Here is an 18,845-nt window from a genome sequence, read left to right as displayed (position 1 = left end):
TCTTTTTAGCTTTACATTCTTTCAATCTCCTTGATAGCATCATCATTGATACCAAGAATAATCCTGTTCTCCTTTTTCCTCAGTGGGACGGGATGTTTTACTGGAGTTTCCACTTAAGGCCCATTTACACGGGGCAGTAAACGCCCAAACGATCGTTCACAATCATTGCCCAATGTAAACATGTCCAGCGATCGAACCACGAAAGGTGGTCATTTGTCATTGAGTGCATCTTTTATGCCGACCTGAAAATCATGGTTGGTCGCCCTCTCCTCATGTGAACAGGCATCTGCTTGTCACTTGTAATGGAAACATGAGACGGGGAAAACAAATGATTGTGTAAACCATTGTTTGCTCATTCATTGAGTAATAGATGGCAGTATTACACTGCCAGATCATCGCTAACGAGCGTTCATACGAATTCACGAATATCTTCAGGTGTAATAGTGTTACATATAAATGCAATGTAGTTTCTGGCTCTTATTAAGAGAAACAAAATAAGAGTATTGCAGGTTTGATACCTATTTAATGGCTAACAAAAATAGAAGTAATGATGTTACATAGCGAGCTTTCGAGACATCACCAGTCCCTTCATCAGGCGTACTACGAGAATATATGAAGAAACAGCAATATATATATACAATAAGAACAGAGACATGGGGGGGAATGAATGGACATTTGAAAAAAAACAGAACAACGTATCAAAGATCTTGAGAATGGGTTCTTAATTATCTTACAGATAAGGGGTGTGAAAGTTTTATGGTCTCTAAATTGATGTTATCTCAGAGACCTGGTGCCCCGACTATGTCTATAGAAGAAGATGCAATAAAATGCAAATTAAAGCTATAAAACAAGCTCCGGTCCGCCTGCTATAGCCTCATTTACCTACCCGTGTAAATGGACCTTTACTCAACCAAATGTTGCATGCTTTCATAAGGCGCTGATATTGAGAGATTGCTCATGAAGTTTTTCCCCTTGTTTTTTCCCATTGCATTGCTGATGACTACCTGACGAGCAGACCCTCCTCCAGGTAAGTCCTAATACTTGGTCTTACATTTTGCTTTAACATGAATAGATATTACTTTGGGTCTCCATGAAGGTTGTATTTCTATTTTATGCTCAGTGAATACACCATAGAGCATCCGTCAGCACGATCAACCCTAGTGAACCAGAGTACAGCCTGCGCATGCGCTGTGGATTTCATTTGGCTGTCCCCGCTCTCATGCTGGTGCATGAATGAGATTTCATTGCATCCCTTCCCTCCTAGAATTCCAGAGGAGCATGTATGGCCTATAAGTCTCCTCACACTGATTAAGGTGCTCTCTCCCTAAGGAGAGTTAGTTCCTCCCTGACCCGGACACAGGCCTCTTACCCAGTTAAGCCAGTACTCTCTGCTCTGCACTGATGAGGGGCAATCAACCCGAAACAGCTGTCTGCAGATGAGGTGCTGGCTTACTTAATATCCAAGTCATGTCTCAAGGCTTATTTTAAGAGCTGGTCATTGACTTATCTGGTGGCATTAGAGGCAGAGCTTGTTAAGAGCTCATTTGCATCCCTTCCCTCCCTTTTCATTGCCAGGCATCTGAACAGTAAGGATGTCTGGCTCGTCAACCAGTGAGGGAGAGGGAACGGCAAAACGTGAATGGCAGAGGTGGAGAAGTGGTCCAAGGGGATAGCACCTCATTAGGATCAAATTATAGGAATACATTTCTCCAAAACTACACTCAGCATAATAAACCCTACCAAGCAGTATGGTTTAATAGAGTTGATCCTGCTGACAGATGCACTTTCAGGCCCATTTACATGCTTCTGATGATCGGAAAATTGCCCTATGTAAAGGTGCCACCGATCACCTGATGAAAGCATTGTTCATGCAACGCCACACCAGAATCATTGTGCTGTGTAAGGATCTGCTGCCCTGAAACAGTGATTCTCTGTAGGGATGAGTGATCGCCTGTCTCCATGTGGAGGTCGTGATTGCTGCTTGTAAATGCAGCTCTCACCCCCTATAACCTGCTGACTCGGACTGTGGAAAGAGGCCTTTAAGTTACAAAGATTTGAGCCTCGAATATCCAAAACTTTGCCAAAAAAAATGACCTTTTGTTCCCATAGCAGCCAATCAGATTTCAGCTTTCATGTTCTAAACGCAGCTGGAAAATTAAAGTATGGACTGATGTGTTCCTGTGGGCAGAAGGACACATTTTCTGGTGCGTATACATAAGGGGCAGTGTGTCCAAACTTCCAGATGTTTGCCATACCCTCAGTATCCAGAATGTAAGAGAGGACTATCTGAGCGTACTAAAGACCTACTGAAGAAGTGGCATCCTCACAAGCTACCGTACTTAGTGTTTTTTTAAGGATTTTCTCAACCCCTCACACAAGCAAAAACATCCAAGGGGTGCTTTATGAAGACAGACCCTTTCCCTATGCCATTTGAGGGCATATGGACATCATGGAGGCAGATAAACCAAACCTGGCCCCAGGCCCAATGCTTGTGCTGTAAGAAACTTGGAAAAGATGCGGCAGCTTGGAAGTACCAGACTCTTCTGTCCAAGGGTGATGTTCTCCTAAATGTTATAAAACAGCTATAAAAACCATAGTGAAATCTTCCCTGTGTTCTCATCTTCATTCAGTCTGTGTCCCGGAGTCCGGGTAGGTTCATGTGGACGTCAGAAGTGTAGATAGGTCTCGGAAAAACATTGCATATTAATAAAATGCTGGCTCCAAATTTGCAGCCGGTTTTACTTCTACAGACCATAATGACATTTTGGCCGATTGAATGGAAAATAGAGAGAAAGCGGAGACAAATCCGGTTTGTGGCATTATGTAACCTCATTTATGACCATTTACACATGTAATTGGGGCGTATCCAGGGTAAACGGCACATACAATGGAAGGCTGCATAGAGGAGCCGTCAGTGACAACTACCATTGAAAAGAACATACATGTTAAAGGGGTTCTCCAGGATTTTAATATTGATGACCTATCCTCAGGATAGGTCATCAATGTCCGATCGGTGGGGTTCCGACACCCGGCATCCCCGCCGATCAGCTGTTTGAGGAGAAGGCCGCGCTCCTTCCCTTTATTGTTTATCTGCTCGCAGCGGTGAGCAGGTATAATTACAAGAAGCCGTTCCTTCGCTTCAACCAGCTGATCGGGGGGAGGGGTACCAGGTGTCGGACCTACGCCGATCTGATATTGATGACCTATCCGGAGGGTATATTAAAGGGGGGATCCAACTTAGCTGACAGAGGAAGCCCAGGGTGTCCAGTGACTCGGTCAAAACACATGCATGGCGATGAGCTGACACAAGTATTTCGAGTGTATGTTACTGGGTACTTCTAAACGGGACGTCATGTGTGGCAGCAAAATCCACATGAGTTACTGGTACATCTGGATTTGTCAAAAACTTCTCTGCTGTAATAAACTTTAGATTTAACACCCGCATATCGATGATGGCGTATCCACTTGTACCCGTATGGGTAGTCACAGTTCAACCTGCCTAGAAGAAGAAAAACTTGCAATTATGAGTTACTAAAGAGTGGTTCTTTTTTATGTTTTTTCTTCCCCCAGAAACAGTGCCACTCTTTTACCTAAGGTTGTGTCTGGTATTGCAACTGCAACCCAATTCCATTAACATGAACTGCAATAGGAAACAGCCCGTGGACCGCTGTGGCGCACAGACTTTTCCTTCTAACCTCAGATAATCCCTTTGATCAAGCAGTGATGCCCAACCTGCGGCCCTCCAGCTGTTGTAAAACTACAACTCCCATCATGCCCTGTTGTAGGTTGATAGCTGTAGGCTGTCCGAGCATTCTGGGAGTTGTAGTTTTGCCACCGCTGGAGGGCCGCAGGTTGGGCATCCCTGGATTAAAGCATTAGTCTTGGTGCGTCAATGCAAATGTTGGTGCCCATGAAGCGCTGGATTTCTTTCTGGTATTTCACTAAAGGCTTGTTCATGCAGTGTTTTTTTTAATGCAGATTTTGACGCTTGTTTCGTCCTGAAATCCGCCTGAATTGCTGCAGATCCAAGTCCTATAGTTTTCTATGGAAATCCGCATTGCCATTCGTACAGCTGCTGATTTTATTCCACGTGGATTTCAATTCTGGCTCCAGGAGGGGAAACTCTCATTGGGGCAGATTTACTAATAGTGTCGCACCTTACACTGTCTAAGAATCACAGTCTTACGTTAGACGAATTCTGGCGCATTGGCCGTTGTGAATTTGGAGGGTTGTAAATCCCGCACCAGATTTATGCTGAAATTCTCTCCATGTGCCAAAAAACTGTCTAGTCTAAATTTGCACAACATGTTGGCGTATTTTTAAACAAAAAATGTGCCAAAATTGTGGTGCGTGGGGCCACGTTTAGGTCACGTCCCTTCTCTAGTGAAGCCATGTCCTTTTCTAGCGAAGACCTAGAAAAAGCTTAGTAAAAGTGTGTAAAACGGATAGTAAATGTGATACAAATTGTGCCAAAAAACGGGCTCATTTTCATTAGTAAATCTGCCCCATTGAGAAGTGTGCACAAACTGCGGTATCGGTGCTAAGGACTGTGTTGTACATTTTTGGAAGGTGGCCAACCATACCATCATGCACGCTTTGTTTCTTGTTCTTTGTTCCTAAAGTCCTCATATTTAGCATTTTCAACCCGAAAAGACAATATCCCTGTAAATCGCCCGTTTTCCATGTGAAGTTCCTTACAACTGATCTGACCCACAAGTGCTTTTCAGAGCGTAGCACAGGAATGAGGTGACATGTGGCGAGCGAGGCCGCCTCTATTGTCTGGGACTTGTGAAGTTCTAGTATTCCTGGGACAGACATTAGTCAGCAATAGGTCAGGGGTCAATGTGGACATGTCATTAACCAAAGAGCTGTGCACAAGGCAGATGCATGTGTAGATAGATATGTTTTCAATTATCCAGGGTCACATTGTGTAAAGGGAAATGTTCACTGGAGTATGCAGTGTAATGTGGGTGAAATAATTGTTTTTGGATAATGTCATTTTCCCTAAAATTGTCCTAAACTTTGTAAGTACTGTTAAAGGGCATCTGTCAGCAGATTTGTCCCTATGACACTGTCTGACCTGTTACATGTGAACTTGGCAGCTGAAGGCATCTGTGTTGGTCCCATGTTCGTATGTGCCCGGATTGCTGAGAAACATGAAGCTTTGATATATGTAAATGAGCCTCTAGGAGCAACGGGGGCGTTGCCGTTACACCTAGAGGCTCAGCTCTCTCTGCAACTGCCGCGCCCTCTGCACTTTAACAGGATCAGGCAGTCAAAACATCATCACACCCGGCCCTGCCGATCAAAGTGGAAAGGACGCGGCAGTTGTAGAGCGAGCTGAGCCTCTAGGTGTAATGGTAACGCCCCCGTTGCTCCTAGAGGCTCGTTTGCATATATCAAAGCTTTATGTTTCTCAGCAATGCGGCCACATAAGAACACGGGACCAACACAGATGCCTTCAGCTGCCAAGTGCACATGTAACAGGTCAGCCAGTGTCATAGGGACAAATCTGCTGACAGATTAGGATATTGATAATTTTATATTTTTGCCCTGAAGATCATAATCGTATACGTGTATATTATACATATATATTTCCACTCCCACTCTAGTTAGCCAATGGCTACATGACTTTGGCCACATTGGTCTCTGTGGTTGGGTAGTTTTTCTGTATGCGGCATCGGTCATACATGAAGGAGTCCATAAAATAGCATAACCTGCAATGTTATTCTGTCCGGACTCCATGGTGAGAACCCAATGATCCCTATTCTAATTGATGTGGTTCCATCAGGCACCGTCGGTGTTCGTCATGTGATAGATTCAGTGCATTCATTAGTTTTGTTATCCTATTTCTATGATGGATTATCAGACTTTTCTGGATTATCAAAGGATACCTTAAGGAATTTTACTGTAGAGGACTTTGGAGAATATCACCTTTTAGTGTAACTTTCATGTCCACACGAGATATAAAAATCAGTGAAAAGTCAGCCATTTTATTTCAGATTCTGCCGTTGATTTCACCCTATGCATTGCATGGTAGAAGCGGCGACAGAGCTGGTTGCTCTTATTCACTTTCTTGGTGCAATTTGTGCTAGAATTCTGGTGCATTGTTCTTAGTAAATCTCACATTTATGCAACCCCAATGCATCTCTATGGACTGCAGTGTTGCTATGTGTGTAGAAAAGCATGGCAGCGGTCATCCTCCAGCCTTAGGCTGTATACCAGCGCCAGCCCGCCCTCCCCTCAGGAAAACAGAAGGTATAGAAGATTGGAGTAAAAGATGTATACGTGCGCCCGCAATCCGATACCTCCTAGTAGGTATAGTAGCAGTGGTGAAAAGGTTAAAGCATGGCTGGTGTCAGAGGAGGAGAAGACAGATGGACCTCTCTTATTAACACCCTTGGCGCGTGCTTCCTTAGCCTATCAGCGCCCCGCTCCTTTCAGATGAGAATGGATGGAGCGCCTTTGTGATTTGAACAGGGTGTAAAGGGGGAGTGGTGCCTTTAAATGGGTTCCAAGGATGAGGAACATTAGCAGCATTACCTCTGTGGCCTGGAGAGTAAGTCAATAAACATGCATTGTCCCCGGCCTTTATCCTTCCCTTTTGCTGCCCAACAAGTGACAGCTGTATGCTAATGCCCCCTCCTCCCTGGGCTGGAGCTGGTGGACTCCATTCCATCATCTGTGGTCACAAGTACCTGGTCAGGCACCGTGTCAGTCCCGTCTGCTTCACAAGAACCACCTCAAGACTAAAGGATATAAGATGGCTCCTTAGTATTCAGGACACGTCAGGACTGACCGCTGCTGATGCATGGATTTCTAGTCTGAACGCCTGATTGTCAGAGGACGCGTCCGCAGCTGCTGCAAAATGAAGATATTCGGCCGACTGGAGTATTTGCTGGTAAGGCATGGGATGTGGATAATTTAAATGGGAACTGGTATTAATATAGAGGAACTGGTCATTCCGTATGATTACTGGTACTACTATATAGGAACTGGTCATTCCATATGATTACTGGTACTACTATATAGGAGCTGGTCATTCCATATGATTACTGGTACTACTATATAGGAACTGGTCATTCCAAATGATTACTGGTACTACTATGGAGGAACTGGTCATTCCGTATGATTACTGGTACTACTATATAGGAGCTGGTCATTCCATATGATTACTGGTACTACTATATAGGAGCTGGTCATTCCATATGATTACTGGTACTACTATATAGGAACTGGTCATTCCAAATGATTACTGGTACTACTATGGAGGAACTGGTCATTCCGTATGATTACTGGTACTACTATATAGGAGCTGGTCATTCCATATGATTACTGGTACTACTATAGAGGAACTGGTCATTCCATATGATTACTGGTACTACTATAGAGGAACTGGTCATGTCGTATGATTACTGATACTACTATATAGGAATTGGTCATTCCATATGATTACTGATACTACTATATAGGAATTGGTCATTCCGTATGATTACTGGTACTACTATATAGGAGCTGGTCATTCCATATGATTACTGGTACTACTATATAGGAGCTGGTCATTCCATATGATTACTGGTACTACTATATAGGAGCTGGTCATTCCATATGATTACTGGTACTACTATATAGGAACTGGTCATTCCAAATGATTACTGGTACTACTATGGAGGAACTGGTCATTCCGTATGATTACTGGTACTACTATATAGGAGCTGGTCATTCCATATGATTACTGGTACTACTATAGAGGAACTGGTCATTCCATATGATTACTGGTACTACTATAGAGGAACTGGTCATGTCGTATGATTACTGATACTACTATATAGGAATTGGTCATTCCATATGATTACTGATACTACTATATAGGAATTGGTCATTTCATATGATTACTGGTACTACTATAGAGGAACTGGTCATTCTGTATGATTACTGGTACTACTATATAGGATCTGGTCATTCTGTATGATTACTGGTACTACTATATAGGATCTGGTCATTCTGTATGATTACTGATACTACTATATAGGAATTGGTTGGTCTATATAGGAACTGATACAACTATATAGGAATTAGTGATTGTTTGGGAATTTTTGTTTATATTGGAACTTGGAAATGCATATGGGAATTGGTACTATTATATAGGAATTAATGGGGGAGATTTATCAAACTGGTGTAACATAGAACTGGCTTAGTTGCCCATAGCAACCAATCAGATTCCACCTATCATTTTTCACACCTCCTTTGGGAAATTAAAGGTGTAATCTGGTTTCTATGGGCAACTACGGCAGTTCTGCTTTACACCAGTTTGATAAATCTCCTCCAATGAGTCTATATGGGACTGGTACTTCTATATTAGGGTTGGGATTGTATATGGGAACTGGTAATACTATGTAGCTGATTCTATCTGGGTGCTGGTCTTTTTATATCAAAATTTTTTTTTTTTTTTTTTTATGGGAACTGGTACTACTGTGTAAAAAATGATTCTGTAGGTACTGGTACTGCTGTATAGTACTTGGTGATTCTATGTGGAAAATGGTACTTCTGTATAGAAACTGGCAACTCCACATGGGAACTGGTTCTACTATATTGGAATTTCTCATTGTTTACTGGAAATGGTACTTCTGCATAAAAGCCGGAGGTTTTGTATAGACAAATGGTAAAGTTTGGGTTGTTTTCTGGGTGTTTTTTATTGCTTTTGTTGCTTCTTATAATCCTATTTTGTTTTGTCAGTGTTATTAGGTCACCTGTTGAATCCAGTTGGTTCTTACTGATTTCTTAACTGGTGTTTCAAATATATGATTGTTTAAGTCAGGGCTTGCTGTGAGTTGTAGTGCCACTTGGGTTGTATCGCGTGTAGTATTGTGAGTAAAATGTTTTTTTTTTTCAAAGTGCAGCATGCTCTAGGTATGGAGGGTTTTATGTGTTTTCCCATAGGACTTAAAAAAAAAAAAACAAGTTAAAAATTGAATTTTTAAAAAAAATGCCACCCCTAATAAAATACATGAAAGTCAAGTAAAAAAGGAAGGAACCAGTAAGGTAATTCATAGCATACTGACTGCTGAAAGCGCACAACCAACAGCTCTGGATCAATAATTCATTTCTGTTTATAATATTTTATGTTTTTAAATATATGGAAACTTTTTTTTTTCCTTATGCAGAATTTTTTTTATTCTGTGTCATGTCTGATTGCATAAATTAGCACATTTCCCATGAGGGTACTCGGAAGGAAACTGTTGCCGTATTGTGTGGCCTCTCCACATTGAACACGTTGCCAAAGAAACCATTGTGACGTCACAGATGGAAGACAGCGCATTACAGCAAGTGAAGGCATGAGTGGTTAACCCTGTCGTGCCCACGCCGTTACATAAAGGTTTAACTCTTACACATCAGGCCACTGTAATCCATAAAATCCATGTCTAACATTTTTTTTCTCATGGTGTATAGACAGAGGCTTTTTTTCCTTATACTTTTCATCAAGATGAAGGTGAATACATGTTTAATAGTATGTCTCCCCATTTCCTTCAGCAGTCCTTACTTCCCATGCCTTATCTTCTCTGCTGGCTTCCAGACAACCATTGACTTTTCCTTAATGGGCTGTTACCATTTGCTGGGGATGGTCAGCTCATTTACACTCATTTAGCACCCCAGTATAACTGCACTTGATAGCGGTGGCATTTCAGCAGCTTTGGTTTAACCCTTTAGGCCCACCGTTGTACAATGGTGGTGCTTCACATTCTACTTTTTCTCTTTGAATGCTGTGCTGAGTGAGGGAACCCATCACCAGTGTTCAGTTCTCCTGCAGCACCCCCACAGGGGAAATTAAGGATTACACAGTGCTCATTAGACCTAAAGGGTTTTCCAGGACTTGGATATTGATGACCTATCCCCAGGCTAGGTCATCGGTATCAGACTGTGGGGGTCCGACACCCGGCACCCCCACAGATGAACGCCGGAAGCTATATAGTGTCCAATGTATAGTTATCGGGGCCGACATACTGCTGCTCACTTCCCATTTGCTTGTATGAGAGTTGAGCTGCAATACCCCAGCACGGCCATTACACAGTGGAAGGAGCCTTCGGCTCTTTTCACTGTATAGTTTTTGGCCCAGCAGCAGACGTAAATGGAACCTTTTATGCAAATGCAATGTAACCAAACAGCAGCATGTTATAACACAGGAGGAGCTGAGCAGACTGATCTATAGTGTTGTGGGAAAAGATTCAGTAGAACTTGTATATCATTCTTTTAAAGGGAATGTTTCACCATTTTTCTGCCAGTTAAAACCAGATAGAAACACATATACTTTTTTTCTAATCTGTTTTTGTGCTTTGATTGCAGATTTTTTAATTCTTCTGATTATGGGGCGGCCATCTTGCCTAAACTGTTCTTAACAACATTTAGAGAGATGCTTTACAGCAGCCACTAAGGGCCATAGACACAGTAGACAAGATTGGCTCCTGTGGGAGACATTTCTTGGCATGCACTGTGACCTGTGCAGAGGTCAGGAGGGAGTAGATAAGCTGTGATTTCTCCTATTGTGAATGGAGGATCCTGAGGATCCTGTATAAGCAGATAACTGTAGTAAAGTGATCTGTACAAACCAAGAAGCGTTGTCTGTTATTAGGCTGAGTGATCAGTGCAAAAACTGCAGGATTTTGTGGCTTTTTTTTATTTTTTTTATAAGTCTAAATATTGATATGGAAAATTAAAAATAATATCACTAAAGTCACTGATATATTAAACATATTTTCAAAGAATTTTTGATGATGTTAATTTTCATTTTCCATATCAATATCTATATTGAATGAATAAATCTTTTCCCTCAAAACTATATAACAATTTGCTCCGCTTCTGCTCTATAACATGCTTCACGGCACCCATTCCGACCAGTTTGGGTCCCGTAACTGGAAGTGACAAGGGCTCTTGACCCCTGTTGCAAAACACTGGCCTCAGTGATCCCATGTACAAGAATAGCACATCTCTGATCTGAAGCGAAATTTCCGTAACATTTCTAATCTTCACTACCTTCACTACTTCAATACACACTTCCTGTGTATGGCATGATTGACTAAATTAAGCCGATCATTTGCCATTTTGTTCAAGGACCAGGGAGTTCGTTTTTTTTATGGGTGATTCAAGATAAAATTAATGTAATGCTGCAGGAAAGTGAGTGTTCACTGAGAAAATCCCAATGCAATAACCAAATATGGTGTTTGGTCTCCTCAGTCGCCAGTGATGGCGTTTGGTCTCCTCAGTCGCCAGTGATGGTGTCTGGTCTCCTCAGTCGCCAGTGATGGTGTCTGGTCTCCTCAGTCGCCAGTGATGGTGTCTGGTCTCCTCAGTCGCCAGTGATGGTGTCTGGTCTCCTCAGTCGCCAGTGATGGTGTCTGGTCTCCTCAGTCGCCAGTGATGGTGTCTGGTCTCCTCAGTCGTCAGTGATGGTGTCTGGTCTCCTCAGTCGCCAGTGATGGTGTCTGGTCTCCTCAGTCGCCAGTGATGGTGTCTGGTCTCCTCAGTCGCCAGTGATGGTGTCTGGTCTCCTCAGTCGCCAGTGATGGTGTCTGGTCTCCTCAGTCGCCAGTGATGGTGTCTGGTCTCCTCAGTCGCCAGTGATGGTGTCTGGTCTCCTCAGTCGCCAGTGATGGTGTCTGGTCTCCTCAGTCGCCAGTGATGGTGTCTGGTCTCCTCAGTCGCCAGTGATGGTGTCTGGTCTCCTCAGTCGCCAGTGATGGTGTCTGGTCTCCTCAGTCGCCAGTGATGGTGTCTGGTCTCCTCAGTCGCCAGTGATGGTGTCTGGTCTCCTCAGTCGCCAGTGATGGTGTCTGGTCTCCTCAGTCGCCAGTGATGGTGTCTGGTCTCCTCAGTCGCCAGTGATGGTGTCTGGTCTCCTCAGTCGCCAGTGATGGTGTCTGGTCTCCTCAGTCGCCAGTGATGGTGTCTGGTCTCCTCAGTCGCCAGTGATGGTGTCTGGTCTCCTCAGTCGCCAGTGATGGTGTCTGGTCTCCTCAGTCGCCAGTGATGGTGTCTGGTCTCCTCAGTCGCCAGTGATGGTGTCTGGTCTCCTCAGTCGCCAGTGATGGTGTCGGGTCTCCTCAGTCGCCAGTGATGGTGTCGGGTCTCCTCAGTCGCCAGTGATGGTGTCGGGTCTCCTCAGTCGCCAGTGATGTTGTCGGGTCTCCTCAGTCGCCAGTGATGGTGTCGGGACTCCTCAGTCGCCAGTGATGGTGTCGGGTCTCCTCAGTCGCCAGTGATGGTGTCGGGTCTCCTCAGTCGCCAGTGATGGTGTCGGGTCTCCTCAGTCGCCAGTGATGGTGTCGGGTCTCCTCAGTCGCCAGTGATGGTGTCGGGTCTCCTCAGTCGCCAGTGATGGTGTCGGGTCTCCTCAGTCGCCAGTGATGGTGTCGGGTCTCCTCAGTCGCCAGTGATGGTGTCGGGTCTCCTCAGTCGCCAGTGATGGTGTCGGGTCTCCTCAGTCGCCAGTGATGGTGTCGGGTCTCCTCAGTCGCCAGTGATGGTGTCGGGTCTCCTCAGTCGCCAGTGATGGTGTCGGGTCTCCTCAGTCGCCAGTGATGGTGTCGGGTCTCCTCAGTCGCCAGTGATGGTGTCGGGTCTCCTCAGTCGCCAGTGATGGTGTCGGGTCTCCTCAGTCGCCAGTGATGGTGTCGGGTCTCCTCAGTCGCCAGTGATGGTGTCGGGTCTCCTCAGTCGCCAGTGATGGTGTCGGGTCTCCTCAGTCGCCAGTGATGGTGTCGGGTCTCCTCAGTCGCCAGTGATGGTGTCGGGTCTCCTCAGTCGCCAGTGATGGTGTCGGGTCTCCTCAGTCGCCAGTGATGGTGTCGGGTCTCCTCAGTCGCCAGTGATGGTGTCGGGTCTCCTCAGTCGCCAGTGATGGTGTCGGGTCTCCTCAGTCGCCAGTGATGGTGTCGGGTCTCCTCAGTCGCCAGTGATGGTGTCGGGTCTCCTCAGTCGCCAGTGATGGTGTCGGGTCTCCTCAGTCGCCAGTGATGGTGTCGGGTCTCCTCAGTCGCCAGTGATGGTGTCGGGTCTCCTCAGTCGCCAGTGATGGTGTCGGGTCTCCTCAGTCGCCAGTGATGGTGTCGGGTCTCCTCAGTCGCCAGTGATGGTGTCGGGTCTCCTCAGTCGCCAGTGATGGTGTCGGGTCTCCTCAGTCGCCAGTGATGGTGTCGGGTCTCCTCAGTCGCCAGTGATGGTGTCGGGTCTCCTCAGTCGCCAGTGATGGTGTCGGGTCTCCTCAGTCGCCAGTGATGGTGTCGGGTCTCCTCAGTCGCCAGTGATGGTGTCGGGTCTCCTCAGTCGCCAGTGATGGTGTCGGGTCTCCTCAGTCGCCAGTGATGGTGTCGGGTCTCCTCAGTCGCCAGTGATGGTGTCGGGTCTCCTCAGTCGCCAGTGATGGTGTCGGGTCTCCTCAGTCGCCAGTGATGGTGTCGGGTCTCCTCAGTCGCCAGTGATGGTGTCGGGTCTCCTCAGTCGCCAGTGATGGTGTCGGGTCTCCTCAGTAGCCAGTGATGGTGTCGGGTCTCTCAGTAGCCAGTGATGGTGTCGGGTCTCCTCCGTGTGCTCTGGTTTCTTCACTCCACACCAAACTCTGATGAGTTGTAACTGATAAATTTATTGCTGAGCATAGATTAAACCATTTTCCTAATGATCTGGCCGTATATTCCAAAACTTTGTGTTAGCTGTTGCATGTATGCTACTAAAAGGGACATTCACAATCAATCCGAACCCTTTTTGTCATAGCACTCCTTAAATTTTGCTCATTTTACACGTCAACGATGCGTATATATGTGGAGTCATTAGTTATCTAGTACTATGAGTCACTTTGAACATATACTGTATCATATATTGAGATCTGTCATTCAACATAACTGAATATAAAACATGTATACCATGCAGTGTACATGTGTATTTAATGATTGGGAGCCAGTGGCATGCCATTTGGCAGGACCACACAACATGGTGGCACCTAGTCTATCATGCAGCCACTCCGCTGCTTGTGAACACTTCATGGTCTCTGCTGAATTGGGAAAACCTGTCAGGCCGTCATCTGTACCCTATAGATGCAGCCATTTTGTAAGCCGAACAAAACTACAAACTTGACAATGCAGTGTGTCAGCAAATGTGGGCTGTATTCAAAAAGAGTATGGCGAATAATGTACTTTTAACCCTAAAACTAGCTACACTGCCTGTGGACTACGTTTAGAAATGGTCAAACTGGAAGCTGGAGGAGGCTGGTAAATGTCATTTTATCATATCCTACCATTTATAGTAAGGCCTTTGACATTTTGACATTTTGTTCCCTCACTATCATCGACTGAGGCTACTTTCACATTAGCGTTTTTTTGCGGATAAGTCATGGATCTGCAAAAACTCTTCCGTTACAATAATACAGCCGTATGTATCTGTCATAAACAGATCCGGTTGTATTTTGTCTTCTATAGCCAAGACGGATCCGTCATGAACACCATTGAAAGTCAATGGAGGAAGGATCCGTTATCTATTGTGTCATAGAAAACGGATCCGTCCCCATTGACTTACATTGTCTGTCAGGATCCGTCTTGCTCCGCACCACATCGCGGACAGAAAAACGCTGCTTGCAGTGGTTTTCTGTCCGCAATGGGGATGCAACCAAACGGAACGGAATGCATTTTGGTGCACTCCATTTCATTCAATTCAGTTTTGTCCCCATTGACAATGAATGGGAACAAAACTGAAGCGTTTTCTTCCGCTATTGAGATCCTATGACGGATCTCAATAGCGGAATTGAAAACGCAGATGTAAAAGTAGCCTTAGATCCGATAGAAAAGTCACGGAGTGAAAGACTGAGAGGCCTGAGGTGAATACTAAATGGTTCCAATAATGGAGGCCGATACTCCTAAGGCATCATCTGCAATATTAGTTGTTTCTGTAGGACATGAGATACGTGCTGCAGGAGCTGAGTGACGCTGTGTCTCTAACATGGGTTCTGTTCATATCGCGTTTGGAATCCGTTTTCACCTACATGTTCTAACTGGATGGCTAAATATATGCTCCAGACGTATGCAGCTGATGGCCTCTAGAGTTGCCTGTATCTCCACTGGTAAAAAAATATATATACTGCACGGTATACAGGGTTTTGCTGCATTTGGTTGTATTGAAAAGCATATTTGGCTACCAGTAGTGATGAACAGTTTTCCCGCAAACATATGCGGGTTGCCATCTTTTTTCACAAGTCCGGCGATGCACAGGTAAGCCCTTACCTGTGCCTGTGCCGCGAGCCGGTCTAAAAACAAATGCGGTCACCGGGAGCAGGCAGTTTCCGAGAACAGCCCGATGAAGGCCCCCGGTGGCTGTTCTCGGAACTGCCTGCTCCCGGTGACCGCACTTGTTTTCAGACCGGCTCGCGCACAGGCACAGGTAAGGGCTTACCTGTGCCTCGCCGGACTTGTGAAAAAAGATGGCAGCCCGCATATGTTCGCAGGCGAACAATGCGAACTGGCGATGAATACCCGCCTAATATATGCCCAAAAAAATCATTCATTTGGCCAGCTGTGGGTGTATACTTTGGGAGCCCAATGGGGCGTGAACTACCAACAGTCCTGAATTTGCAGTGACTGTCCCTTATTTCCAGAGACAGTCTTGGGAAATTTGAGCTGTCCTGGGCCAAAAATAGGTGTGGTTTATATAAGCCACACCCATAAGTAGATTTGCTGTGGGTTTGCTGCAGTGGCGTAACTAGAAATGACTGGGCCCCACAGCAAATATTTGAATGCGAGTTCTTCACAACCCCCTCCTTCCATGCATCCCCCACTCCTGAGGCTTGTCTAGCTCACTCTCTAAGCGCTCGGTCCGTTTCCTACAGTGTCTATGTACATAATGTCATTGTATAATACTGTGGAGGGGGCCCTGACAATAAAATCTTTTAGTCCTCATCCTGGGTGGGCCCCAAAGCTGCCGCTTCCCCTAAAGCTTATGCCCCTGGTTTGCTGTTTACGGTGTGGGGGATAAATGTTCCGCTATTTATCAATGTAGAATGTTGGTAAGTATGTACATGGAGGAGATTTATCAAATGTAAGGGAAAACTGGAGCAGGCTGGATTCCTACGTTTTAGGCCTCGTTCACACGTCATGTTTTGATGCCGAAATTGTGGAGCAGATTCCATGCCAAAAAGCCAGCAGTGACCACGCAGAATTGAGAACAGTGGGAGGGCATGCAGCCAATGGTTAAAGCCGTGACCACACCTCCTATGTCCTCAAAGGACGTGTCCTTTCTTGGAGCAGTGTCTGGATGGGCACCGTTGTTAGCCATTGTGGGTGATAAATCTCCGCCATTTTGTTTAATTGTAGAGGCAGACATTGTCTTGAAGGGATGAAAAGTCAGTTTATTATTTTAATGGGGAATATTTGTAACTTTTTTAGAGATGTGTTATTTGGAGTTGTCATTAAAATTTTGTGTCAGTGTCCTCAAAATGGCGGATCTTTAAACGGTGAACATTAGTGAAGGTAAACCTTACTGGTTTAGAATAAGTAAATAATGGTTAATGAGAAGGTTGGCAGGAACAATTACTGAATTGATGGTGTATTCACACATAGTGTTTGGGCACACATGGGGGATTTATAATGTAATTATATGGCCCATCTTATTGTAAGGGAGAACCCTACCAAATCACCTGGCCCCCCAACATGGATTAATTGATCTAAAATGGACAACTTCTACTGATCCAGAAGCTTTTTGGCAGTCGTTGATCTACCCAAAGCCGCATTTAAAGGGGTTATCCCACGAATAATGTAAAAAATTAAAATCAAACCTCATATAGTCCACGACAGTCTCTTTCTAACAAAGCTAGAACCAGACCTGTACCTCACATGGATCAAGAGATCTCCCCATTCATTGCTCTGCTAGATCTATATCAAGCTGACAGCTTAGGGTGTGTGTCTTTTCTGCTGCAGCTAAGGGGGCGTGTCTCAGCTCTCCCTATCACAGCTCAGGAGGCGTGTCCATGCTCTCCCTATCACAGGTCAGGAGGCGTGTCCATGCTCTCCCTATCACAGCTCAGGAGGCGTGTCCATGCTCTCCCTATCACAGCTCAGGAAGCAGCTGAAGGATGAAACTGAGCATGTGCGGCCTTCTCAGTGAGCCAGACAAAGAAATAAGAAATTAAGTGTCACTATACAGATACATTTAATTGAATAACTCAGTGGCTATACAACATTTTTAATTACATGCAAAGACAAAATTATTCAGATCCAGGTGCTGGTTTGAAAACTGTAGAATATTTTTTGTGGGACAACCCCTTTAAAGCGCAATTTTCCACTTAGTAGTGTTCTCCTTTAAATCCAGAATGACCATTGGTGTAAGAGCACTGGTGTATAAGTAATCATCTGTTTGTGTTGGACAGGATTTCTCTTATGATGACTCCAAAGCAGAGTTTGATGTGGATGCCCCCAATGGGGTTGTAATGGAAGGCTACCTCTTCAAAAGGGCGAGCAATGCTTTCAAGACTTGGAATCGGTGAGTGTCACATAGTAATAGCAACAAGTATCAGTTTATACTCTCAACCCCATATTATAACTCCACTACTTATTATTTATTCTATCTATCTATCTATCTATCTATCTATCTATCAATATCTGTCTGTCTACTATCTATCTATTATCCTATCTATCCGTTGTTTGCTACAGAATTATTAGCAATGAGCCAAATACTGTTCTTTTCATTAGTAACATACTGAAGAAACCTAAGATTAGAGGTAGATTTTGTATTTCTGTATCGGGCAACTACAAGCAATATCAACCCTCTTATATTTCATTCACAGTCGGTGGTTTTCCATACAAAACAGTCAACTCGTTTACCAGAAGAAGCTGAAGGTAAGCCAGTGTGCATTCACAGAAACAGCACCACTCTTGACCATAGGCAGCACCTGGTACTACAGCTCAGCCCCATTTATTTGAATAGAGTTGAGCAGTAGTACCAGACACAACCCATGGTCAAGAGAAGCACTGTTGGGAAAATAAGCAGATACTTTTTCTCTTATCTTGGACAGCTCTTGTAATAGACACAACTAATAGGATGCAGTGCAGCACTAATGAACTATTCAATGTGATCCTTCTGGAAAGTCATCCTACTGTGAGGCCATTGTAAGCAGCAGTGTGTGACAGCCTATAACTCTGGTAGGAGTGCAAGCCAAACATTTGTCATCAACTTCAGGAACTTAAAGGGGTTATCCAATCCTATAAAAAGCCCCCCAATATGCCGGGCCCCCCACACTGAATATACTTACCTGGGTCCCCGCTCCCTGCGCCGCTCCTGGTCCCTGCACTGCCACTGCTGCTTCTCCCTGTGTGCGGAAGAAAACATCCAGTGTCGGGGGGAGCAGCCAATGGCAGGCGGGGACGGGGATGCGCCTCCCTAGCGTTACCAGTGATTCTAGCCACTTGTCTTTTTTATCCTGAAGCTTTTGCATTTGTATGATTTTGTAAAATGATGCTCATTCTCCCCGAACATGGGTTGCTTTCTTGAAATAGTCAAAATTGCCTCTCTGCTGAAAACCATTTTCCTCAAAGGGCATCTGTCAGCAGATTTGTCCCTATGACACTGGCTGACCTGTTACCTGTGCCCTTGGCAGCTGAAGGCATCTGTGTTGGTCCCATGTTCATATGTGTCCGCATTGCTGAGAAACATGAAATTTTAATACATGCAAATGAGCCTCTAGGAGCAATGGGGGCATTGCCGTTACACCTAGAGGCTCAGCTCTCTCTACAACTGCCGTGTCCTCTCCACTTGATTGGCAGGGCCTGGTGTGATCATGTCTTCACTGCTTGGTCCTGTTAAAGTACAGAGGGTAC

General features: G+C 44.9%; 1 protein-coding gene across 1 annotated transcript in view; it reads left to right on the top strand.

Moving 5' to 3' along the window:
* ACAP3 (ArfGAP with coiled-coil, ankyrin repeat and PH domains 3) overlaps positions 1-18,845 on the top strand; it is a 90,728-nt gene that overhangs the window by 43,767 nt on the left and 28,116 nt on the right. The window contains exons 11-13 of the mRNA XM_044277553.1: positions 1,016-1,027; positions 17,399-17,511; positions 17,816-17,867. Coding sequence (XP_044133488.1) covers positions 1,016-1,027; positions 17,399-17,511; positions 17,816-17,867 — 177 coding nt within the window. The remainder of the gene's footprint in view (positions 1-1,015; positions 1,028-17,398; positions 17,512-17,815; positions 17,868-18,845) is intronic.

The sequence above is a fragment of the Bufo gargarizans genome, chromosome 2 (genome assembly GCF_014858855.1).
Source record: "Bufo gargarizans isolate SCDJY-AF-19 chromosome 2, ASM1485885v1, whole genome shotgun sequence".
NCBI classification, from domain to species: domain Eukaryota; kingdom Metazoa; phylum Chordata; class Amphibia; order Anura; family Bufonidae; genus Bufo; species Bufo gargarizans.
This window is presented reverse-complemented; position numbering and strand designations above follow the sequence as displayed.